Below are 26,051 nucleotides of genomic sequence, written 5' to 3' on the forward strand. Positions count from 1 at the left end.
CACCTTAAACCTATGCTTTCTAGTTCTTGAAAAGGTCTGCGTGCATTACAATTCCTCCAATCACCAAAAGTGGACAAGCAGTGACTGGGAATCGACTGGGCCACAGGTAGAGAACAGTTTCCCACAATCTACTATCGTGCTTCAAGGCCGTGGGGAGCTACACAACCCCAAGGCCTTAATAAACACAGCTACGTTGTCTGTCCTATCACCGGCCTCCTCAAAGTTCTGGTGGACTGGACATACACAAGAGTGCTGACAGCCGGATGGATTACTAATCAGATTGATTGATTCTACTCAGCATGTCCATCTCACTGCATCTCCCTGAACCAGGTGTCTGAACAGACATGTGGATTATCCAGAAAATAGTGAGCTGTTCTGGTAAACAAGGCATTTAACTAGTAACAATGTCTAGGATGAGAACAAGATCACGTAATTCTCTGAGCCTGCGTTATCGTAAGGCTTCCGTTTCTGGTCAGTAGAGCAGCACAACTCGTAGAGCTGCTGCCTCACAGCTCCAGTAACGCGAGTTCAATCCTGACCTTGGGCACTGTCTGTGTGGAATTTTCAGATTCTCCCTGTAACTGTGTGGGTTTCCTCCAGGTGAACATAGAACACTACAGCACAGTACAGGCCCTTCGGCCCACAATGTTGTGCCAACATTTTATCCTGCTCTAAGATCTATCTAACCCTTCCCTCCCACACAGCCCTCCATTTCTCTATCATCCATGTGCCTGCTCTGGTTTCCTCCCACATCTGAAGGTCATGCAGGTTGTTAAACTAATTGGCTGCTGTAAATTATCCCCAGTGTGTAGGTGAGTGATAGAATCTGGGGAGAGTTGATGGGAATAATAGGATAAAATTAGTGCAAAAAAATCAGTGCTGGTTGGTCTGCGAGGCCTTGGTGCACCAAAAGGCCCGTTTCCATGCCTCACCTCTCTGTGACTCGGTACAGAACCCTCACCAGAGGGAGATGTTCCAGCACAATCACAGGAGCCAGGCAATCAAAGTTCACACCAAACATTCAAACAGGATAGGCCAAAGGAGCAGATTTCAAAGCGTTCCTTGAGGTGAGCTCTAGTCCCATGGGGCTTGAGGAGAGAATTCTAGAGCAACGCAGTGCCTGGCAACCACCAACCACTCACACACTGACCCCCATTTTATTCTCCCCACATTCTCATCAACTGCCCCAGATTCTACCCCTCACCTAAGCACCAGGGGCAATTAACCTCCCAACCCACACACCTTTGGGATGTGGGAGGAAGCCGGAGCACCTGGAGGAAACAACACACAGTCGCAGGAGGAGCATGCAAACTCCACACAGACAGCACGCGAGGTCAGGATTGAACTCGGGTTGCTAGAGCTGAGGGCATGTTGTCTGCTTTCCTGCTGGAGGTGGAGCCAGAGGTGAGGAGAATGCAAATATCACAACTCTGTTCAAAGATGGGAAGTGGATAAACACAGCAACTGCAGAGTCAGAGTTGTACAGAAACAGGCCCTTCGGCCCACTGAGTCCATGTTGACCATCAGTCACCCATTCACAATAATCCCATTTTGTTCTTCCCACATTCCTCCTTAATACCACACTCATCAACACAATTGGGCAATTTACAGCAGCCAGTTAAACCTTCCAAAGTGCACGTCTTTGGGATGTGGGAGGAAACTGGAGCAGCCGGAGGAAACTCACACGGTCACAGCAGCAGAGGGCAGGACCAAAGCCGGATCACTGGAGCTGCAGGGCAGCGGCTTCCACCAGCCGCATCAGTGTTACCCTGAGATGGAGAGATAGTTTAGAGCAACTAGTACAAAGTTATCTACTTGTTTAAACATGGATTTATAATGATGACCGGTAAGTTACATTTATCATGTTGACAGCTCAGAAGGAGGCCATTCAGCCCATCATGTCCATACTCCCCTGCCCCCTGTCCCCTGTCCATCATGTCCCCTGCCCCCTCCACGTGGCCCTGCAGGGTTTTTTCCCCTTCAGGTACTTACCCAGCTCCCTCTTGAACTCTACAATTGAGCCCCCCTCTGCTGCTCCTCCCGACACTGACCCCAGACCCTACTAGTCGCAGTGCAAAAATAACTTTTCAATTTCCTTCACTCCACGTGCCTGGCTTTTGACCGCTCAGCCAGTGGGAGCTTTCCCTCCATCTACTTTGACTGCACCTTTCCTAAAACTTAAATCTCTCCATCAGATCCTCTCACAACCTTCTCTGTTCCAAGGAGAAGAACACCAGCTCCTCCAGTCCGTCCAGGCAAGTGACGTTGCCCATCCCTGGAATCATTTCGGCAAATTATCTGCACTATCTCTAAACCCTTTACATCTTTATGGTTAATGTTTAGCTGGTGCATTATCAAACAAAAACAAGACCCATGTAACATAGAAACCAGTACAAGCTGTCGAAGCCTTGGTCAGAGAAAGGCAGTGGAGAAGCACAGAGCTTCAAAGGAAGAAGTCCGTGGTTTGGAGCCAAGGCAGCTAAAGTTCTGGCTTCTGGTGATGCAGCAGACATGCTGGTGCCAGAATTGGAAGAACGCCAATTTCTTTAAGGCTTGATACTGGTAGACAAGGTCATAAAGACAATAGAGAATGTGTCAAGATGTGTGTGGCTGAGATTTGGAGAAGTAGGACAGCACTGGAATGGTAAGTCTAGAGCTATAGAAGGCCTGGGTAAAGTTCCAGCAGCAGAAATAAGTCTTTAGATAACAGGGGATATCTGCTTCAATCTCAGCTCTGAGAGACATGAAATGGCCAGGTCATAACCTTTCTTCCTCACTTTCAGGCAGTTTCCTGGGATAGGAGTGGTGGCCAGCGAGTTGAGTTTTGGCAAAAACCAAAGAGAAGGCACCAATCCCACTCTGTTCGTTCCTGCATCTCCTCCATTTCCCACAAGTCTATTTTCACCTCATCAACCCCACCCCCCCACCCCAAAATAACAGGGACAGGTTTCCCTTTGTCATCACCTACCACAACCACTTCAATTCCACATCCCACTCCCACACCGACATGTCTATCCACAGCCTCCTCTACTGCCACACTGAGGCCAGACGTAGGTTGGAGAAACAACATCTCATAGTTCGCCTTGATAGTCTCCGACCTGACTGCCTCAACATCGATTTCTCTAACTTTCGGTAACCCCTCCCTTCTTTCCTTGTCTTCCCTCATTCCTGTGGCCCTCTTCCCCCCACCCTCATGACCTGCTCATCCCTTCCCTTTATTCCAGGGTCCACTGCCCTCTCCTACCGGATTCCTTCTTCTTCAGCCCTTTGCCTCTTCTACCGATCACCTCTCAGCTTCTTACTTCTCCCCCCTCCCCCACCTACCTACCTTCCCCCCTCACCTGGACTCAGCTATCACCTGCCTGCGTGTGCCCCTCCCCCTCCCCCTCCCTCCTTATTCCAGCTTCTGCCCTCTTCCTTTCCAGTCCTGATGAGGGGTCTCGGCCCAAAACGTCGACTGTTTGTTTCCCTCCATAGATGCTGCCTGACCTGCTGAGTTCCTCCAGCGTTTTGAGTGTGTTGCTCCAGCTCCCACTTACTTTGTTGCAGGAAATTCTGCCTCATCTAATATTGAATCCAGTCAAGATGAGACAGATGCAACACAGTGCAGCTCAGGGACAAGTGGTGGAAGCGTAGATCACCCTGTCCGTTTTCAGATGCTATCACTGAGAGGCTAAATACAGAAAGACAGTAGAGAACCAAGCATCAGTTCTTGGGGGGCGGTTGAGGAGAATTCCCAGAAGCAGTGTTGTGAGAGCAGCAAGAGGAACAATTGCTGGGATTTAACACACAAGCGGAGAACCAATCAAAAGTAGCACAATTCAGCTGGGCCGTGGGGATAGGTGTCGCTGGAAGACGGAATGGTCAAAGCTCCTGTCTGCAGACAGGTTCAGTTGGATAAAGGTGGATAACCTCCAGCCCAGATCAACAGAAATGTAATTTGTAGTTTTGATAAAGTATGTTCCATTAATGCACCAGGTCCAGAAATCTGACTGGAGGGTTCATAATAGAGGACGGTGAGAAAAATGGCCACTGTTTTGAGGCAACAGAACATTCAAGGATGCTGGGTAGAAAGGAAGGTTGGAGATCAGACAGAACCTTGTTGGGGAGAGTCAAGGGTGGACTTGTTTGAGCAGAGGGGTGAGTGGATGGGACAGATAGAAGTGAAAGTAAACTATTACTGGCTGGCACAGCCCACTGGTGAGAAGGTGATCATACTTGTGATATGACAGTACCCGTGAGAAATCTACACTATCATTCAGGGAAGGAATTTTAAGTTGCTTTTTCCCCCAGGTGGAGGGACAACAATGTCTGAGGAGAGGGAGCAGTGAACATCATCAGCCAACATTTGGCCCAGAAATTAAAATGGCCAATGTTTGGTCAAGATGGCAGTGAGGGAACAGGAAGTGAGTTTCATGCACAAGGTGAGTATGGGAAGGCAGAAGATGAGGCAGAGTCTTGAGGAAGATGTGATTTTAGTCCTGGGGCAGTGGAGAACTGGACGGAGGTGGACAACTGAAGTCACTGTGAAGACAGACTATTTATTTCTGACAAAGTTCATCAGCTCCCCACCCTTGCTATCGGAGACAAAAGTGGCCTGTAGGGAACAGGAGGGGGTTATCTTTGCATTTCTGGATAATCTTTGACTAGCAACCAGTTTTGGCAATGGAGACTGGGATCCAACTACATGTCTAGATAAATCTGAACTTCATGATCCAGATGAAGGGTCTTGACCCAAAACGTTGATACTCCATTTCCCTCCGTAGATGCTGACTGACCTGCTGAGTTCCTCCAGAGATTTGTGTGTTGCTACAGATCTCTGTGTGCCTTCCAACACATGTCAGACTCCCTCAATTTACCTTCTGTGAATCAGCAATCAAATCTGTGCCCTAACTCACACTGTCTCCTCGTTTGCAAACTCTTCCATAGTCACACCACCCCTTCCAGTCCCTGGAATCTCCAGCAGCCCTACAACTGCTGAGATATCTGCACTCATCCAGTTCTGCCGCATTTCATTGCTGCACCATGGCGACTGTGCCTTCCACAACCTCTGCTGACAGCTCTGGTGTTATGTCCATCAATCCACCACTCATATTTTTTCAGACCAAAGCTGTAACAAAGTTTTGCTTAAGTGAACGGGGCTCAAAGTTTGAAGATAATGTGCTTGTTAAGAAGTCTTATTACATGAACACAGGCTGCTGGTTGGTTCAGTTCCCACCAAAGACCATGTCAAATGCTGAGTGCCACATTTTAGGAAGGATATGAAAGTCCTGGGGAAGGCAGAGAAGGCGATCAGTTCTACGGAAAAAGTAGTTGTTGACCTTGGAGGTGTGCAGGAATTTAATAAAAGATTATTAAAATTAAAGGTTTTTGATGGAACAGAGAAAGGAAAATTATTTCTATTGGCAGAAGAGTAAGAAATCAGTGAAACACATGAAAGACAATTGATAAAAGAGCCAGAGGAGACCTGATTTAAAGCAGAGAGTTATAATGATCTAAACAACACGACCTAAAAGCACAGTGAAAGCAGTTTAAATAGTAACTTTTATACTTAAAAGGAACATTGCAGGTCTGTGGAGATAGACATGGGGAGTATCGCCATTTCAACAGCCTGTTTAGAGCTGACAGGGCCAAATTGCTGATGTCCGTGGTGAACTGTATCATCACGAAATATAGTAGTTATATCGATCTGATGAAGTACTCGGCCAACTTTGCATAGAGAAGTGATTGTTTAAATTCTGTTTCCTTTTCACAACTTGTCCTAATCTAAATTCTGATAGACATGGATGCTGCCTGGATTAGAGAGCAAGAGCTGTAAGGAGAGGTTGGACAAACTTGGGTTGTTTTATCTGGAGCTGCAGAGGCTGAGGGGAGACCTGATAGAAGTTTAAAAGATTATGAGAGGCACAGATAGACAGCAAGTGTCTTTCTCCCAGGGTTGAAGTGTCTGAGGGCATGCATTTAAGGTGAGACGGGGGTAACTTCAAAGGAGGTGTGCGGGAGAAATTTTTTTTTTACAGAGTGGTGGGTGCCTGGAATGTGCTGCCAGGGGTGGTGGTGGAAGGAAATACAACAAAGATGTTTATAGACACCATGGATGTGCAGAGAATGGAGGGATATGGACATTGTGTAGGAAGAAGGGTTTAGTTTAGTTAGGCAGTTAATTACCAGTTTAATTATTTCAGCAAAACATCGTGGGCCAAAGGACCTGTTCCTGTGCTGTACTGTTCTACGCTCTGTTATGGGGCAGCGAGTCTCAACCCAAAACATCGACTGTTTATTTCTCTCCACAGATGCTGCCTGACCTGCTGAGTTCCTCCAGCATTTTATGTGTTGTTGTTGAGTAAAACCACTGCCTCAGAGCACCAAAGATCCTGACCTCGCGTGCTGCTTGTGTAGAGTTCAAACACTCTGTGACCGGGTGGGTTTCTTCCAGGTGTTGCAGTTTCCTCCCACATCCCAAAGAAATGGGAGCTGGCAGGTTAATTGGCCACTGTAATTGCCCCTGGTGTGTGGGTGAGTGGGGGAATCTGGGGGCAGTTGATGAGAATGTGGGCAGAATAAAGTTGGATTAATGTAGGATTAGTGTCAGTAGGTTGTTGATGGTCGGCACAGACTTGGTAGGCTGAAGGGCCTGTTTCCATGATACCTTTTTCCATGACTCTATAAACGAGTTAATGTTTTAAGTAAAGAGTCAGTAAAATCATTTCTCAGTGGCATATTTGCAATTTGCTGTCTTACATTTAGTTGACTGACTATGAGAGCTGTTGGAAGCAATAGTTATTTTATTCCAAATTCCACAAAAAATCTACAGGTTCCCAGTTTAATCCTTCCTCAGTCAAAGTCTGATTTATAACCCAATTGGTTAAGCACTTCCTGCTACGTCTGCCTCTTCACGGCCCAGTGCAGATCACGAAACCGGCCTGCTCGAGGGCGGGGTGTGTGGGAGGAGTTTTAAAAGGCTAATTGTTGATGTGGAGGTAGTGTAATCAGGATTACAAAATACTCCGCAATGAAAATCAAAACTGAGGCGGTTGGAAATCTGAAACAAAAACAGAAAATGCTGGAAACACTCCGCAGGTCCGGCAGCATCAATGGAGGCTCCTCCTGCCAACAGCTGTGTTCTGATGAAGGGTCAGCCTTAAACATTAACCCTGTTCCCTGTTTACACATACTGCAGCCTGCTGAGTGCTTCCAGCATTTTCTGATTTGTTAGAAAACACTAGTCCCAGCACACAATTCACCCAAATGATAATAAAACAGAAAATAGTGGAAATACTCGGCAAGTCAGGCCACTTCTGTGGGAAGGGATTACAGGGAAGATTTACCAGGACGTTACTGGGACTTGAGGGACTGAGTTATGGAGAGAGGTTAAGCAGGTTGGGACATTTTTTCATTGGAGTGTAGGAGGCTGAGGGGTAATCTTATAAAATCTTGAGGGGCATAGATAGGGTGAATGCACTTTTTCCCAGGATTGGGGAATCATGAACAAAAGGGCATGGGTTTAAGGTGAGAGGGGAGAGATTTAATCGGAACCCAAGGGACTACTTTTTCATCCAGCGGGTGGTCGGTATATGAAATGAGCTGCCAGAGGAAGTGGTTGAGGCAGGTACATTAACAACATTTAAAAGGTACTTGGACAGGTCCATGGATAGGAAAGGTCTAGAGGGATATGGGCCAAAGGGCAAATGGGACTAGCTGAGATGGGCATCTTGGTTGGCATGGACGGGTTGAGCCAAAGGGCCTGCTTCTGTGCTGTATGACTCTGACTCTCTGTGCCTGGTGGTGGAATCTCTTTGAAGGTGGTGGAAACCGTGGAGGATGTTCAAACTATCCAACATCACTTGGGCACGGTTCTCTTCACATCTTCAGATCACCACTCATTGCTGTGCATTGCCACATGCATTTCACCTCTCTCTGCAACACTGACTCACTATCCACAGTTCCACTTTATTCTTCATCAGTCAGTGCCACCACAGAAGATTTTTCTCCTCCCTTTCAGATCTCAAAGATCGCAGACTCCGAAGGCTCCTGCACTCCAATATCCCTCTGGATCTTTCTCCCTCTTCCCTTTCTCAGATCCCATCGTCCCTCAGTCCCACCCCTTCTGACCTTCAATCGTGAACAATTGGTCCACAGAAGAGGCCTCAGCTTCGTCCTCCTGCACCCTCATCCCAATGAATTCCAAGCTCAACATCACACTGAACTCTTCTGCCACCTCTGCCTGTTTCTTTCACCTTAAACTATAGACCTTTCACAGTGACCGGTGTCACCCACCATCAGAACTGCCCATCCACCTGGACCCCTTGCTCTGGCCAGTACCCTCTCTCGATCTGTTCACTGATAACTGGGTGTTTTATCTTAAAGGAACATGCTTTACCTGAACTCTTGATATTGCACTTCTAAAAGCCTCCCACTTCCCAGAAGTTCCTTTACCTGCGAACAATCTCACGCAATCAAACGCTGCAAGTTATAGCCTATGCCTTCAAAATCGCCCCTGCCTCAATTTAAGACGTGAACCAGTGGACCGGTCCCATCTTTGTCTCACCCTCATCTGTCCCCTTCTGAAAATGCAGCACTTCAGTCACTCAAAACAACCCCAATATTGTCATCAAACCCACTGATAAGGGTGGTGCTTTTCTGGTCTGGTGAACCGACCTCCATCTTGCAGGGGCCAGGTGTCAGCTCACAGACCCCCCCCTCACAACTCTCCCCGGACAGTCCGCTTCTATCTCCCACCCAACACTCACAAGCAGCACAGCCCCGGCAGACCCTTTGTTTTGGCCTTCTCTTGCCCTACCTAACTTAGTTCTTCCCCCTCTGGTCCAGTCCCTTCCCACTTCTATCCCTCAGCCACTTTGACCACTTCCAATTCTCTGGCCCCAACAGACTCATCTTTACCATGGATGTATAATCCCTTTATACCTCCTCCAACCCACATCAGCATGGTCCGAGGGTCTTCTGCTTCTTCCTCAAGCAGAGGCCCAATCAGTTCCCCTCCACCAACACACACACATTGTCCTGGCTGAACTTGTTCACACAATGAACAACTTCTCCTTCTACGCCAGGTCCAAGGTGTAACTATGGACACTCGCATGGGCCCAAGCTATCCCTGTCTTTTTGTGGAATATGCAGAACAGTCTTTGTTCCAGTTCTACCCAGTCCCACTCCCTCAACTCTTTCCCCAGTGGTCATGTTAGATTTCCAGCAGCTGCAGTATTTTTTTTATTTTCATCCAATTGATAAAATTTACAACTCAGAGGACCATTTGTCCATTTGTGCCCCCGCTAATTCTTTCACATGGCCATTGTTCTGATGACAGAGTCATGCAGAAAAGGAAGTTGTAAAGAAGATGCGAGGAGACAGGAGAGGGATGGAGACAGGTTCCATGAGTGGGCAACGCACTGTGATGTGGGAAAATGTGAAGGTGGCCATTTTGGCAGGAAACATACAGAGAGCTCGTTATCCAGCGCTGAGATTTGGAGGTGTCTGTCTGACCCACCAAAGGCTGACCTGCAGTTACAGATGTTTTGTTCAAAATAAAAACATACCACAGATGCTGAAAACCTGGAACGGACTAAATGCTGGAAACACTCAGCAAGTCAGGGACGAAGTTGCCCCTCAGGCCCCTTTTAAATCTTTCACCTCTTACCTTAAACTTATGTCCTCTAGTTTTTAGTTCCCCTTCCCTGGGAAAAAGACTGTGCATTCACCATATCTATGCCTCTCATGATTTTATACACCTCTACAAGGTCACCCTTAACCTCCTACATTCCAAGGAATAAAATCCTAGCCTGTCCAATTCCTCCCTATAACTCAGGCCCTCATATCCTGGTAACATTCTCGTAAGAATTCTTTGCACAATTTCCAGTTTAATGATGTACGTCATATACCAGGGTGGCCAAAACCGTACACAATACTCCAAAGGAGCAAGACACACAGATGTTGGAGGAACTCAGTGGGTCAGGCAGCATCTATGGAGGGAAATTAATAGTCGATGTTTCAGGCCCCATCCTGATGAAGGGTTTTGGCCCGAAATGTCAACTGTTTATTTCCCTCCATAGATGCCGCCTGACCTGCTGAGTTCCTCCAGCATCTGTGTGTTGCTCCAGATTTCCAGCATCTGCAGTCTCTCTTGTGTCTCCACAATACTCCAAATGCAGTCTCACCAATGTTTTGTACAACTGCAACATAACCTCCCAACTTCTATACTCAATGCCCTGACTGATGAAGGCCAGCGTGCCAAACACCTTCTTCACCACCCTGTTTACCCGTGACACCACTTTCAGTGTACTTGTACTCCCAGGTCCCTCTGTTCCACAACACTCCCCAGCGCCCAACCACTCATTGTACAACTCTACCCTGGTTTGACTTCCCAAAATGGAACACTTCACTTATCTGAATTGAAAGCCATTTGCCAATCGTCAGCCCACAGACCCAGCTGATCAAGATCCCCCTGTAATTTTCGATAACCTTCTTCACTGTCTGTGATACCATCCATTTTAGTGTCATCCATAAACTTGCTAACCGTGCCTTGTACATTCATATCCAAATTGCTTATCATAGATAAGGAACAACATAGGCCCCAGCACCAGTCCCAGCGGCACATCACTCCAGTCTGAAAAATACCTTTCCACCATCACCCTCTGGATTTTTTTAAGCCATCCAGCCAATTATGTATCAGCTTAGCCATCTCTCCCTGGATCAAATCGATCTAACTTTCCAGACTAGCCTACCATGTGGAACTTTGTCAAGGGCCTTGCTAAAGTCCATACAGATGTCTACTGCTGTGCCCTCATCTATCCTCTTGGTTACCTCTTCAAAAGACTAACAGATTTGTCAGTCATGATTTCCAACACACAAAGCCATGCTAACTGTCCCTGATCAGTCCCTGCCATTCCAAACGTACAGAAATCCTGTCCCTTAGAATTTTCTACAATAACTTCCCCACCAATGACACAAAGGTCACCAGCCTGTAGTTACCTGGTTTATCCCTGCTACCCTTCTTAAATAATGGATCAACATTAGCTATCCTCCAGGAGACACCAGAGACAGCAGATACTGGAATCTGGAGCAACACACAATCTGCTGGAGGAACTCAGTGGGTCAAGCAGCATCTTTGGGGGAAGAGAAATTGTCGATGCTTTGGGTTGAAGCCCTGCATCACAACATCCTCCAGTCTTTCGCTGGACAAAGATGCAAAACTCTTCATCAGGATCCCAGCTAGCTTCTCCCTGGCTTCCCTTGGCATCCTGGATAGATCTCTGGGGATTTATCAACTCTTATGCATCCCATGACATCTGACAGCTCCCCGGTCTTAATACTGACCTGCTCCAGATTATCCACATCCCCCTCCCTGAACTGCGAGGATGACCCACCTCAGCCTCCTCCAGTGGTCCTCAGCATGATGGATGCTGGTCTTCTGCCAAGTCGATTCACTCCACATGATATCAAAAAATGGCTAAAGGCACTGGACACAGCAAAGTCCATGGACCCTGACAACATTCTGGCAATAGTACAGAAGACCTGTGCCCCAGAGCTTGCTGCACCCTTGGCCAAGCTGTTCCAGTACAGCGACAACACCAGCATCTGCCTGACAATGTGGAGAATTACCCAGGTATGTCCTGTCCACAAGAAGCAGGACAAATCCAACCCAGCCATTTACCACCCCATTGGTCCACTCTCAGTCAGTGAAGTGACGGAAGGGATCATCGATGGTGCTAACACACGGCACTCGCTGAGCAACAACCTGCTCACAGAAGCAGAGTTTGGGTTCTGCCAAAGTCACTCAGCTCCTGACCTCATTACAGCCTTGGTCCTAACATGGACAAAGGAGCTGAGCTCCAGAGATGAAGTGAGAGTAACTGCCCTTGACATCAAGGTAGCATTTGACTGAGTCTGGCATCAAGGAGCTTGGGCTAAACTGGAGTCAATAGGAATCAGGGAAAACCCTCCACTGGTTGGGATCAGACCCAGCACGGAGGAAGGTGGCTGTGGTGGTTGGAGGTCAATCATCTCAGCCACGGGACATCTCTGCAGGAGTTCCTCAGGGTGGCGTCCTTGGCCAACCATCTTCAGCTGCTTCATCAATGACCTTCCTTCAATCGGAAGGCCAGAAGCGGGGATGTTCGCCAATGATTGCACAGTGTTCAAGCACCATTCACAACTCCTCAGATCACGAAGCAGTCCACATCCAAATGCAGCAGCACCTGGACAATATCCAGGCCTGGGCTGACACGTGGCAAGTAACATTCACACCACACAAGTGCCAGGCAATGATGATATCCAACAAGAGAAAATCCAGCTATCGCCTCCTGACATTCAATGGCGTTACCATCACTGAATCCCCCACCTGGGGATTACCAGTAACCAGAAACTGATCTGGAGTACCCATATAAACATTGTGGTTACAAGAGCAGGTGAGAGGCTGGGAATCCTGCGGTGAGTATCTCACCTCCTAACTCCCCAAAGCCTGTCCACCATCTACAAGGCGCCAGTCAGCACTGTGACGGAACACCCTCCACTTGTCTGAGCGCAGCTTCAACAACACTGAAGAAGCTCAATGCCATACAGGACATGCAGCCCGCTTGATAGATACCCCACCTGCAAACAGTTACTCACTCCACCACTGACACACAGAGGCAGTAGTGTGTACTATCTACAGGATGCACTGCAGCAACTCACCAATACTCCTCAGACAGCACCTTCCAAACCCACCAGCTAGGACAAGGGCAGCAAAAGCACGGGAGCACCATCCCCTGGAAGTTGCCCTCCAAGCCACACACCGTCCTGACTTGGAAATGTATCGCCGTTCCTTCACTGTCACCGGGTCAAAATCCTGGAACTCCCTCCCTAACAGCATTGTGGGTATACCCACACCACAAGGACTACAGCAGTTTAAGGCAGCTCACCACCACCTCCGCAGGGGAAATTGGGGATGGGTAATACATGTAAAGCCCACATCTCTTGGATGAATAAAAAAATCTCACCATCCTCCACGTCCTTCTCTTTGGTGAATGCCAATGAGAACATTCAGGACCCCGCTTTCCTCCCCAGCTCCACAGACAGATGAACCCTTTAGTCCCCAAAGGAGTTGGGCTATCCTCCTGCTTCTCATACAGGGTGTCTTGGGATTCTCCTCAAGTTTTACCTGCCAAGTATATTTCATGGCCTGTTTTTGCCTTCCCCATTCCTTTCACTCACCTCAGGCGACGGGGATCTTCCTCAACCTCCTTCCATTAGCTCTAACCAGCCACTAACGTTGGTGATGGATGTGACAGGCCTACAGAGCTTTAATCTGATTGGTGACATAGGATCACTTTGCTCTGTCCACTACACACGGTTTTAGTTGCTTAGCATGTTTCAGCTTCACCAGGTCATCATCAGGTACATTTGGCGCTGCCCCTAATATGCCATCTGAACCCTGGTAAATGGACTACACTGAGGTACCTGCTGCTGGGTCACAAGACTACAAAACAGTAGTGGTGGACATTTCTGCTGCTTCTGATGGTCACAGTCCCTCATCAATGCCCACATCTGTCCTGAGACTGCTCTACTTTGCATATCTGCAGTGACATATAACTGAACGGAGGGTGTCCCCAGTGTGAAGACAGTGTCTGGTACTGCATGGTGCCATCATGGACAGATACATCTGCCATGGGTAAACTGGCAAGGTCAAGGAGCTTTATCCCTTGTGTTGGTCCAGTTAATACATGTCACAGACCCAGTCTGACAGCCGAGTCCTTCGGGGCTCAGGTCAGCAGTGATGCTGCCAAACCACTCGCGATGGATATTAAAATCCCCATCCAGAATACGTCCAGAACTTGGAGTGGCACTGGTTCGTCAACCAAGGAAGGACACCAGATGGTAATCAAGGAGGTTTTCTTGCCCATGTTTGACCTGATGCCAAGAGACCTCATAGGTTTTGGAGTCAATGTTGAGTATTCTTAAAGCTGCCTGTGTATAACTGCACAGCCCTCACTGCTGGGTCCATCCTACCAGGGGCACAACACTTTCTCAGAGAGTGTGTCAACACCTCCCTCAGTTCGGACACCAGTCCCCAGATGTCTGTGAGGACTTTGCAAAGTCGACTGGGCCAAGTGTGTCTCTGAATTCTGTGAACTCTGGATCGATAACCCTTGGTCAAGGGTCACTTGTCCAGTAACTTAACTTGTTACACCACCACTACCAAAGGAAAATACCATGGGAACACTCCACAGCAAAACAATCCCTCAGGAACGTTTCGCAACAGTCACTTCTTCTACAACAGTGTCAAAAACAACAAAATAGGTAACCTGCAGAACAGGTCCAACAGGGAAAGCACTCAGGTGTTGAGAGTGAGGTTAAAGATGGAGAAATACTGCAAGTCAGAACCTTTACCAAACTAAAACCCCTGCATGAGCTGTGAGAGCCTCCCTGCCTGACGTCAGAGTCCCTGCAACAGGCAGCACTGGGCAACCAACAACTCCACGGAGATGAATCACCGAGCAACAGCAGTAGAGCTGAAAGAATGATGTGTTAACCAAATATCCTCCTGTAGCTCATGTCAGCAGTGCATTTTACAGGCATCCGAACTCCAGCCACTGATTTATTCAGGTGACCACCAATTTATACAGCACAAGCCTCCACCAATAGCACAGAAATAAATTGCCAGATAATCTATTCCAATAATATAGGCTGAGGTGTGAACACTGGCCTGGGCAGGTTCACATTTCACCCAGACATTAGTTTGTCAGTTCAGCCTCGCTGGGATGATGTGTGCGGTGTCTGGCTGATCACTTCATTGGGCACCTGTAACCACGGCAAGAGCAACAACAGAACCCTAATGAGCCTCATCAAGTGAAAGTGATGCTGAAACCCAAACAAAAGCAGAAAATGCTGGAAATATTCTGCGTCAGGCAGCACCCGTGAAGTACCAATAGTTTTGTATTTCAGCTGATGACCTTTCATTAGAAAGGCCATCACCCTGGAGTGAAACTGTCCCTCTCTCCAACAGTGTTGGCTGACTTCCTGGGTATTTCCAGCATTTTGTATTTATTCAAGAAAAGGAACTTGTGACAAGTTGTAAAATTCAGATGACGAAGCATTAGTTGGAAACAGTCATTTCCAATCTTTCACAAGTAAATGAAAGGAATAACTGGGAAGACATCCCACCTTAATTTCATAGAAACTGAATCCACCCCCACAGCTTCCAAAAATAGCTGCAGTGATGAATCATCAGCTCAGGCCCCACCCAGCACCAGACACATGCCAGCCCCATCTCCTGACTCATCCCCTAAAGGAGGAGACAGGCCAAACCAAACTGGGACAGATCCACACCCGCACTCCAACAGCATCTACACTTCAGTGATAATACATTTTCAACAAAAGCCAGAGACCATTCGCTGCTTGGGAGATAGTAAACATACCAGAACATTCTCAGCAGGTAGAGCTGTGCTGTACAGCTCCAGCGACCTGGTTCATCCCTGACATTGGGTGCTCTCTGTGACTGCATGGTTTTCCCCCGGATGCTCCAGTTTCCTCCCACAGCCCAAAGGTGGGTTAATTGGCCCCTGGTGTAGAGGACTGACAGGAGAGGGGATGCTTAATGGGCAAGTGAGAAGGAATAGGTTACAAGGGAGTAAGAGGGGGAAATGGGACAGATGGGGATGGGGATGAGAGCTGGCATGGATTCAATGGGCCAAATGTGCTCTGTGGTTACTGAGAGAACGGTACAGATCTTGAACACTGGGGGAGCCGAGGCTTGCTTCAGTATCACAGGATCCAATGTGGGGAACTGCTGGAGGGCTGAAGAAGCTTGGGCAACTTTTCTCTCTCAGAATGTTGCCCTCCCCAACCATCTGCCTGAGCACTCCCTGATCCTCTCCATCGCCAGCCCCTGCATATACCAATTTCTTCTGAGCATCAGCCACTCTTCCCTTGGCTCAATCCTTGCACTCCAATCCACATTATCCTCTTTCCGATCTCCATTTCCCAGACTCCCATCTTCTCTCCAACCTGCCTCCCACTGTAATCCACTCTCCAAGTCTTCATGATCTCCCCTCTCCATGGTAGTAGGAGATCCCTGACAACATTCTACTGAACACAGTGAATATTTGAGCCTGGGAGTTACTCCATGGCCCAAGACATGGACCAAATTTTGGACTTCCATGATCTAGACCTTCATTTTGATCACTCCTGTGAAATCTCCTCTCAGCCTTCCATGCTCCAAGAACACCACCACCAATTTATCCCATCTTTCCATGTAACTGCAGCCCTTCATCCTGGGGACTATTCCAATAAGGCTTTCTGTATTCTCCCCAAACACTTTCCCTGGCTACTCTCTAGCTCCTGATATAGATCTTGGGATTTTCCTTAACCTTACTTGCCAAGGATATTTCATGTCCCCTCTTTACCCTTCTAGCTTCTTTTATAAACAATGGTCATCACATTACAGGAAGGATGTGGAGGCTTTGGAGAGGGTGCAGAAGAGGTTTACCAGGATGCTGCCTGGATTAGAGGGCATGTGCTATAAGGAGACGTCGGACAAACTTGGGTTGTTTCTCTGGAGCAGAGGAGGCTGAGGGGAGATCTGATGGAGGTTTATAAGATTACAAGAGGCATAGAGTCGACAATGGTATCTTTTTCCCAGGGTTGAAATGTCTAATACCAGAGGGCCTGCACTTAAAGTGAGAGGGGTTAAGTTCAGAGATGTGCAGGGCAAGTTTTTTTTGAAAAACACAGAGTGGTGGGTGTCAGGAATGCACTGCCAGAGGTGCTGGTGGAGGCAGCAAATACGATAGAGGCATTCAAGAAGCTCTTGGATAGGCACACGAGTGTGCAAGAAATGGAGGGATATGGACATTGAGTAAGCAGAAGGGTTTAGTTGAGCATTTGATTGCTAATTTAATTAGTTTGGCACAACATGTGGGCTGAGGGCCTGTTCATGTGCTGTACTGTTCTATGTCCTCCTTGGCTACAGATGGATTAACCCTCTGACACTTGATTTCTCAATGGAATATGTCTTTGTTAAGAATTATGACATAGAACCTTAACTCTGCCACTTCACCTCTACAGTCTTACCCATGTTCCCAGTCCACTTAACTCCATCTAATTGCCCAGATTTAAGAAAAGTTTTTATTCAAGTTTCTCACTCTTTAACCTAATATGAAATTCTAGCAATTCTTTGCCAGAAGATCCTTCATTACAGATAACAAATTAATCCTATTGTGTTGCATATAACCAGATCCTAAACTTGCTGTTCCTTGGTTCAACAATATATTCTTCTAGGAAACTGCCCTGAATACACTATATGAACTCATTCTCAATGCTATATTTGCCAATTTGAGTTATTCAATCTGTAGGTTAAAGTCACCCAAATTATTGCAGCACCTTTACTATAATTGGGTTTATTGATGCCAAATAACAGATGGTGACCATTTTAAACAGGAATGTCTATCCCCATTTGACATCCAATGGTATTAACATTGCTAATCTCCAACAACATTGGGGTGTTATCACTGACCAGGAACTTAATTGGACCAGCTACAAACATATATTATCTATAGCAGAAGAGAGGGGAGGTATCTGGAGGCAAGAGTTTACATCCTGATTTCCCAAAGACTTTCCAATATCTACAAATCAGAATCAGGTTTATGACCACTGACTTGGATGATGTAAAATTTGTCATTTTGCAGCATCAGTACAAGTGCAAAGACATTAACTTACTACTAACTACAAAAATAACTAGTGCAAAAGAAGGAATAACGAGGTAGTGTTCATGGACAGTTCAGAAATCTAATGGCAGAGGGGAAGAAGCTGTTCCTGAATCGTTGAGTGTGAATCATGGCAGGGCTATGAATGGAATACCTTCTCCCCACTTGGATAAGTAGAGCTGCCACACTTCAGAAGTTCACACCATCCAGGTCAGAGTACCAGGTTAATTGAATTGTAAATGAAAATCTAAAACTGCAGATGCTGAAAAGCTAAAATATAAAATCTTTGTCTAGGCTCTTTTGTCTGTGTTCTCACTCGCTAACTGCTCCTATTCACTCACTGACCAGATAAACTTGTTTACAGCTTTACCCCATGGTTACCCCAATCTTACCCTCTCAGGGGCATCACCTTCTCCCACCCTTCTGAGTTTCTTTTCTCTCTTTCCCAGTTCTGAAGGGTCTCTGATCTGAAACTAATTCTGTCTCTCTACCCACAGATACAACCTGACCTGCTGAGCATTTCCAACGTTTTCTATTAGTTTTATGAAAGTTAATTATTATAGTTATTACTATAGTTTTATTACAGTATTACAGCATTTCCAACATTTTCTATTATAGTTTTTATTACAGTTAGTTAACACGTCATCAACCTCCCTGGACTTTCAGTTCCTCCATCACTGGCACACCTCCTGCAAGATACAATGCTGCTTCCACAGATGTCCTCTGTTCCTCACACATCCAAAATTTTTACCATCAAGAAGGACAAGAGCTGCCACCTCCTGTATCAAATCACACACTATCCTGACTTGGAAATATACTCGCATTTCTTCACTGGGTCAATATCGTACATCTCCTTACCTAGCAGCATTTCAGGAATCCTTATACCAGTGGTTCAAACTCAGCAACACCTCAGCAAGGTCAACTAAGGGTGGCAGCAAATTGTCTGTGATGCCCACATTCTGCTTATGAATCAGAAGGAATTGCAGTACACCCATTTTCAAATGGATTTAATCATGAAACAGCCAACAAACGTCAATCTCAAACGTTATTCTTGCACTCTCTGTACTACAGGACCCCATCACTTGGACATGACAACCCCCAGGAACATCACTACTGGGCCTTGGGTGTCACAGACCAAAGCTTAGGAAACATAAAAAGCAGGAGCAGTAGGCTGTTTACTTCCTATATCTGTTCTGCCACTTCATATGATGATGACTGATCCTCCCACCCAATTGCTGTATCTTTTCCCTTAATATTCAGAAATCCATCTGAAACACCTCTGAACAATGATTGAGCAACCACAGTCACATGCGTTAGATAATGGCACAGATTCACAGTAAAGAGATAGACAAAGAGATCTCTCTTCATCTCTTCATCCCACAGATCTGGACTCTGGAGTTTGAGGAAACAGCCAATGAACATCAATTCTATCAATCACAGGACTTTGTGGGTATCAGAAACATCAGAGACACAAGAGACGGCAGATGCTAGAATGTGGAGCAAGAAACAAACTGCTGGAGGGACTCAAAGGGTCAAGCAGCATCTGTGGAGGCAAAAGGATGGTCGACATTTTGAGTCGAGAGCCTGCATTGGGACCCAAAACGATTCGCTCCCCTCCAACCTCCCCACCATCCCATGCCATGCACTCCATGCCAGTAAGTACTTCCACATTCAGAGGGTGACACATATTAGGAAGTCACTTCCACAAAACACGAGGATCCAGAACAGAAAGTTGAACAGTGATCAGGGATGCCAAGACACAGAAACCAGTCCAAATCGAGTCCCAGACCAGCCGCCAGTTGTGGCAGGGCTGACGTGCTATAATGGTCCACCAAACGAAGTCGGGCAGCATCGCTGACAACAGCGCATCCTTTCCCAAAGAGCTTAACATATTCTATGCATGTTTTGAACAGAAGGGGATTGGAATGTCACCACCCACCCCGACAGCCTCCAATGCACCAATACCCACCATTGCAGACATCAGTGAACCGCGGAAAGCATCTGGCCCAGATGGGGCCCCTAGATCCTGTGCTGAACGGCTAGCGGGGGTATCTGCAGACATTTTTAACCTCTCCCTACTTCAGTCTGAGGTTCCCACCTGCCTTAAGACCACTATCATCCTGGAGATAATGAAAGGTAACATGCCTGAATGACTACTGCCCAGTGGCTCTGACATCCACCATCATGAAGTGCTTCAAGAGGCTGGTCATGGCACACATCAACTCCAGCCTCCCAGACAACTTCAACCCACTGCAATTTGTGACAACAACCTTTCCCTCATTGTTAGTAAAACAAAAGAGCTGGTCATTGACTTCACGAAGGAGGGAGGTGCACACACCCTTGTATGCATCAATGGTGCAGAGGTGGAGATGGTTGAAAGCTTCAAGTTCTCAGGTGTAAACATGGCCAATAGCTTGCAATGGTCCAACCACACAGAAGCTAGGGCCAAGAAAACACACCAGTGCCTTTGCTTCCTCAGAAGACTAAGGAAATTCGGCATGTCTCTGTTGACCCTCACCAAATGTTTTCAATGCACCATAGAAAGCATCCTATCCAGATGCATCACGGCTTGGTACAGCAACTGCTCTGCCTGTGACCACAGAAACTGCAGAGAGTTCCGCACATCAGGGAAACCAGTCTCCCCTCCACGGACTGTCTATACTTCTCACTGCCTCAGTAAAGCAGACAACATAGACCTCTCCCACCCTAGACATTCTTTCTTCTCCCTCTTCCATCAAGCAGAAAATACAAAAGCTTGATAACACACACCACCAAGCTTAACAGCTTCTATCTCGCTGTTATAAGATTATTGAATGGACCTCTTGTACATTAAGGTGAACTCTTGACCTCATAATCTACCTTCTCATGACCCTTGCATCTTATTGCCTACCTGCACTGCACTTTCCCTGTAACTGCAACACAATATTCTGCAGAACCTATTGCTTTTCCCTTGTACTGCCTCAATGCACTTATGTTTTCAAATGATCTGTATGGATGGCATGCAAAACTAAGTTTTTCCACTGTATCTCAGTACATGTGACAAATTCTAATTTCTATGGTGCATCTATAAAAATTGGTGAGGGTCATTTGGACATGCTGAATTTCCTGAGGATACGAATAGCAGAGCAAACCTAAGGGACTAAGTGAACTCCTCATGTTATCATCTTTCTCACTTTTCACCTCCTCTCACAATCTATGGGTATTTAAAACCATTGATATATGACATTGACACACAAAACAGCAAAGGAACTCAGATCAGGCAGCATCAATGGAGGGAAATGCATAGTCGAAGTTTTGGGTTGAGACCTGTTATCTGGACTGAATACTAAGTATAAAAGAAAATTTCTTTTAAGGGACAAACCTCGGAAACCAGTTAAATGCCCAGAGTGGAAAACATTATCAGAATTTAAGCAACTTCTAGATCAAAAGCATCGAGTATGGGGAGAGACCAGGGGTATAGTTTTGAGATAGATGATTAATCTTGATCATATTGGATGGCAGAGCAGGTTTGAAGGGCTGGATGGCCTACTCCTCCTGCTATTTTTCCAAGTTTCTTTGCAGCCTGGGAATCAAATAACTAAATCTTTGCTGGGTAAGTACGTCCCTCCCTAGGAACCAAGACTAAACGTACATCCAGAGTCATACAGTCATGTGCCCTTCAACCCACCAGTGTACTTATCCATACTAGTCCCATTTACCCACATTTGGTCTGTAGCCTTCAATGTCCAGGCGATTCAAATGTTTGTCTCAATGGTTCTTAAATGTTGTGACAGTCTCTGCTCATCACCTCTCCAGGCAGCGTGTTCCAGATTTCAATCACCCATACGGTTGGTTCCAACCCCTCATATTCCCTCTAAACCTTCCTATAGTGTGGTGACCAGAACGGCACACACTATTCCAGATGTGGATAACTGAACCATAACCTCCCTGCTGTTATATTCTGTACCCCAACTAATGAAAGCAAGTGTTCCATTTGTCTTTTTAATCTGTGCTGCTGCCTTCAGGAATCATTGGACTTGTACGCTAAGGAGCAGTTCCCTTCTTCCAATAGTGTTGGGGGATCTTTTGCAATACCTGATGGGGCAAGTGGGATATATGGTTAAGGATTTCAATTAGTGCAAGGACAGAAGATAATACTGCACTGGAGTTGCATGCTTATAGTTTCATTCTTACGTTCCTTTTACATACATACCAGAACATTTTAAAATCACACACAAAACACTGCCATGTAGCTCTGATTTTAACTGGGCAACGGTTTGCTCAAACCACTAAGGAAACAGTTGAGAATTCTTTGACTGAGACACTGTCCTGAGAATCTCCAGTTGTGAAATTCTGAAACCGAGATGGCAATCTTCCCAAAAACCACAACCGTCCTCCTTTGCTGAGTAGATTAATCTCTCACCTGGTGCCAAACCCATTCCAAGTTCCAATCACTCACACTTTGCCCACTTATCCCACCTGACCTGCGTCCCACTTCCTAGACACTGCCCCCTGCCACTCCTTTCTGGCCACCTGGTGGCAAAATAGTTCAATGTTTCGTTCCAAATCCCTCAGAATTCACCATAGTATGAGGAAGTGTTTAAAACTGAGATCACTTCAAAATACTTTTACCACACTCCACGCAATAACCAAGATAAAAGATAACAAGAAAAAAAGCCAACTGCCACAGACTCCAAGGTCCAGTTAAACTTTCCAACGACAAATTCTATCCAATGGCCATTCGAACATCTTTGGTCTGAAGTGAAACCTGCTTCAGAGCCAGCACCAACACTCCCACGTCCCCAGCACCCAATGCTGGTCTGCAGTCAAGGGCTGAAGACTGAGTTGATGATTAACCCAAGGAAAATGAAAACCAGGGCAGCAAAGAGCTCACACGCAGGGGGGAGGAGGAGGGGGGGGAGGAGGAGGAGGAGGGGGGGGGGAGGAGGAGGAGGGGGGGGGAGGAGGAGGAGGAGGAGGGGGAGGAGGAGGAGGGGGGGGAGGAGGAGGAGGGGGGGGAGGAGGAGGAGGGGGGGGAGGAGGAGGGGGGGGGAGGAGGAGGGGGGGGAGGAGGAGGAGGGGGGAGGAGGAGGAGGGGAGAGGAGGAGGAGGAGGGGGAGGAGGAGGGAGGCTGAAAGGCAGAGCAGAGGATGGAAGGGGGAGGAAGAGAGGGGACAGGAGGATCGGGAGTGGAGGGAGGAGGGAGGGGTAGAGGGGTAGAGGGGAGTGGAGGGGAGTGGAGGGTGAGGAAGGGGCGCCAGGGGAGGGGAGACATTCGCTACTTACGTCTTTTTTGGGGTCGTACGTGAGCCCGGAGTTCCTCATGTTGTCTCCCTCCCTCCGTCTGTCTGTCCCTCCGATTCTCTCTCCCGGGTCCGCTCGGGTCACGTGACAGGAAGAACTTTTCGCCCCGCCCGACTCACCTGCGTCAGGTACGGGAGGGAGTGAGGGAGTGGAGGGAGGGGAGGGGAGGGAGGGAGTGAGTGAGGGGGAGGGAGGGAGTGAGTGAGGGGGAGGGAGGGAGTGGAGGGAGGGAGGGAGTGAGTGAGGGGGAGGGAGGGAGTGAGTGAGGGGGAGGGAGGGGGTGGAGGGAGGGAGGGAGTGAGTGAGGGGGAGGGAGGGGGTGTGGGCGGGAGGGAGTGAGTGAGGGGGAGGGAGGGGGTGTGGGAGGGAGGGAGGGGGTGTGGGAGGGGGTGTGGGAGGGAGGGGGTGAGGGAGGGAGGGAGGGGGGGAGGGAGGGGGGGAGGGAGGGGGGGAGGGGGTGTGGGAGGGGAGGGAGGGGGTGTGGGAGGGGGGAGGGGGTGAGGGGGAGGGAGGGAGGGGGTGAGGGGGAGGGAGGGTGGGGGTGAGGGGGAGGGGGGGAGGGAGGGAGGGGGTGGGGGTGAGGGGGGGAGGGGGAGGGAGGGAGGGAGGGGGTGGGGGGGGAGGGGGAGGGAGGGAGGGGGTGGGGGGGAGGGAGGGGGTGTGGGAGGGGTGAGTGGGAGGGGTGAGGGGGAGGGAGGGGGAGGGGTGAGGGGGAGGGAGGGGGAGGGGAGGGGGGGGAGGGAGGGGGAGGGGAGGGGGGGGAGGGAGGGGGAGGGGGGGAGGGAGGGGGAGGGGAGGGGGGGAGGGAGGGAGGGGGTGAGGGGGAGGGGGTGAGGGAGGGGGGGAGGGAGTGGAGGGGAGGGGGGAGGGGGGGGAGGGAGGGAGTGAGTGAGGGGGAGGGGGGAGGGAGGGAGTGGAGGGAGGGAGGGAGTGAATGAGGGGGAGGGAGGGGGTGTGGGAGGGAGGGAGTGAGTGAGGGGGAGGGAGGGGGTGTGGGAGGGAGGGAGGGAGGGGGTGAGGGAGGGAGGGAAGGAGGGGGTGAGGGAGGGAGGGAGGGGGTGTGGGAGGGAGGGAGGGGGTGTGGGAGGGGGGAGGGGGAGGGAGGGGGTGGGAGGGGGGGAGGGGGAGGGGGGAGGGGGGGAGGGGGAGGGAGGGAGGGAGTGAGTGAGGGGGAGGGAGGGAGTGAGTGAGGGGGAGGGAGGGAGTGGAGGGAGGGAGGGAGTGAGTGAGGGGGAGGGAGGGGGTGTGGGCGGGAGGGAGTGAGTGAGGGGGAGGGAGGGGGTGTGGGAGGGAGGGAGGGGGTGTGGGAGGGGGTGTGGGAGGGAGGGGGTGAGGGAGGGAGGGAGGGGGGAGGGAGGGGGGGAGGGGGTGTGGGAGGGGAGGGAGGGGGTGTGGGAGGGGGGAGGGGGTGAGGGGGAGGGAGGGAGGGGGTGAGGGGGAGGGAGGGTGGGGGTGAGGGGGAGGGGGGGAGGGAGGGAGGGGGTGGGGGTGAGGGGGGGGAGGGGGAGGGAGGGAGGGGGTGGGGGGGGAGGGGGAGGGAGGGAGGGGGTGGGGGGGAGGGAGGGGGTGTGGGAGGGGTGAGTGGGAGGGGTGAGGGGGAGGGAGGGGGAGGGGTGAGGGGGAGGGAGGGGGAGGGGAGGGGGGGGAGGGAGGGGGAGGGGAGGGGGGGGAGGGAGGGGGAGGGGGGGAGGGAGGGGGAGGGGGGGAGGGAGGGGGAGGGGAGGGGGGGAGGGAGGGAGGGGGTGAGGGGGAGGGGGTGAGGGAGGGGGGGAGGGAGTGGAGGGGAGGGGGGAGGGGGGGAGGGAGGGAGTGAGTGAGGGGGAGGGGGGAGGGAGGGAGTGGAGGGAGGGAGGGAGTGAATGAGGGGGAGGGAGGGGGTGTGGGAGGGAGGGAGTGAGTGAGGGGGAGGGAGGGGGTGTGGGAGGGAGGGAGGGAGGGGGTGAGGGAGGGAGGGAAGGAGGGGGTGAGGGAGGGAGGGAGGGGGTGTGGGAGGGAGGGAGGGGGTGTGGGAGGGGGGAGGGGGAGGGAGGGGGTGGGAGGGGGGGAGGGGGAGGGGGGAGGGGGGGGAGGGGGAGGGAGGGAGTGGGGTGAGAGGGATGGGGAGAGAGGGGAGGGAGGGGAGGGAGGGAGTGGGGTGAGAGGGATGGGGAGGGAGGGAGTGGGGGGAGGGGGGGAGGGAGGGGGTGGGAGGGAGGGAGGGGGAGGGGGGAGGGAGGGAGGGGGGTGAGGGGGAGGGGGGAGGGAGGGAGTGGGGTGAGGGGGAGGGGGTGTGGGGGGAGGGAGGGGGTGAGGGAGGGGTAGGGAGGGAGGAGGGGGTGAGGGAGGGGTAGGGAGGAGGGGGTGAGGGGGAGGGGGGAGGGAGGGAGGGGGTGAGGGAGGGAGTGAAGGGGGGTGAGGGAGGGAGCGAGAGAGGGGGGAGAGGGGTGGGGAGGAGGGGGGAGAGGGGGAGGAGGGAGGGGGTGAGGGGGATGGGGTGTTGGGTGGGAGGGAGGGAGGGGGAGGGGAGTGTGGGGGGAGGAGAGGTAGGGAGGGGGTGAGGGTGGCTGGAGTGTGGGGAGGGAGGGAGGGGTGGTGAGGGGGCTTGAGGGAAGGAGGGGGCGGGAGTATGGGGGTGAGGGGAGGAAGGGAGGGGGGTGTGAGGGAGGGAAGGGAGGGGGGTGAGGGGAGGGGGAGGGAGGGAGAGGGAGGGAGTGGGGTTGAGAGGGGGGTGAGAGGTAGACAGGGAGAGGGGATTGAGAGAGGTAGGGGGGGTTGAGAGGGAGGGGGGAGGGAGAGAGAGGGAGACGGTGGAGGGAGGGAGCGTGAGAGGGGGGTGAGAGAGGTAGAGGAAGAGGGAGAGAGAGGGTGAGAGAGGAAGACGGGGGTGAGAGAGGGAGGGAGAGAGGGTGGGAGAGGGAGGGAGAGGGGGGTGGGAGAGGGAGAGGGGGTGAGGGAGATGGGGGTTAGAGAGGGAGGGGTGAGAGAGGGGGGTGGGGGGGCTATTGGTATTGGTTTATTATTGTCACTTGTACCGAGGTACAGTGAAAAACTTGTCTTACAAACCGATCGTACAGGTCAATTCATTACACAGTGCAG

The 26,051-nt window shown here is 50.1% G+C and overlaps 1 protein-coding gene across 2 annotated transcripts in view; it reads right to left on the bottom strand.

Moving 5' to 3' along the window:
* The window catches only part of st14b (ST14 transmembrane serine protease matriptase b), an 84,370-nt gene extending 61,302 nt beyond the window's left edge, over positions 1-23,068 (bottom strand). The window contains exons 1-2 of one of the 2 annotated variants that reach the window (XM_052040099.1): positions 22,959-23,041; positions 1,685-1,769 (exon numbers count right to left, since the gene is read on the bottom strand). Coding sequence is in view for 1 of the 2 variants with exons in the window: in XM_052040098.1 (XP_051896058.1) it covers positions 22,959-22,997 (39 nt within the window). In the remaining variant the exon portion in view is untranslated. Of the gene's footprint in view, positions 1-1,684; positions 1,770-22,958 lie in introns of both variants that reach the window. The other variant, XM_052040098.1, reaches the window with a different exon arrangement.
* Between the last annotated feature and the right edge of the window lie 2,983 nt (positions 23,069-26,051).

This window comes from Pristis pectinata, chromosome 27 (assembly GCF_009764475.1).
Source record: "Pristis pectinata isolate sPriPec2 chromosome 27, sPriPec2.1.pri, whole genome shotgun sequence".
Lineage (NCBI taxonomy): Eukaryota > Metazoa > Chordata > Chondrichthyes > Rhinopristiformes > Pristidae > Pristis > Pristis pectinata.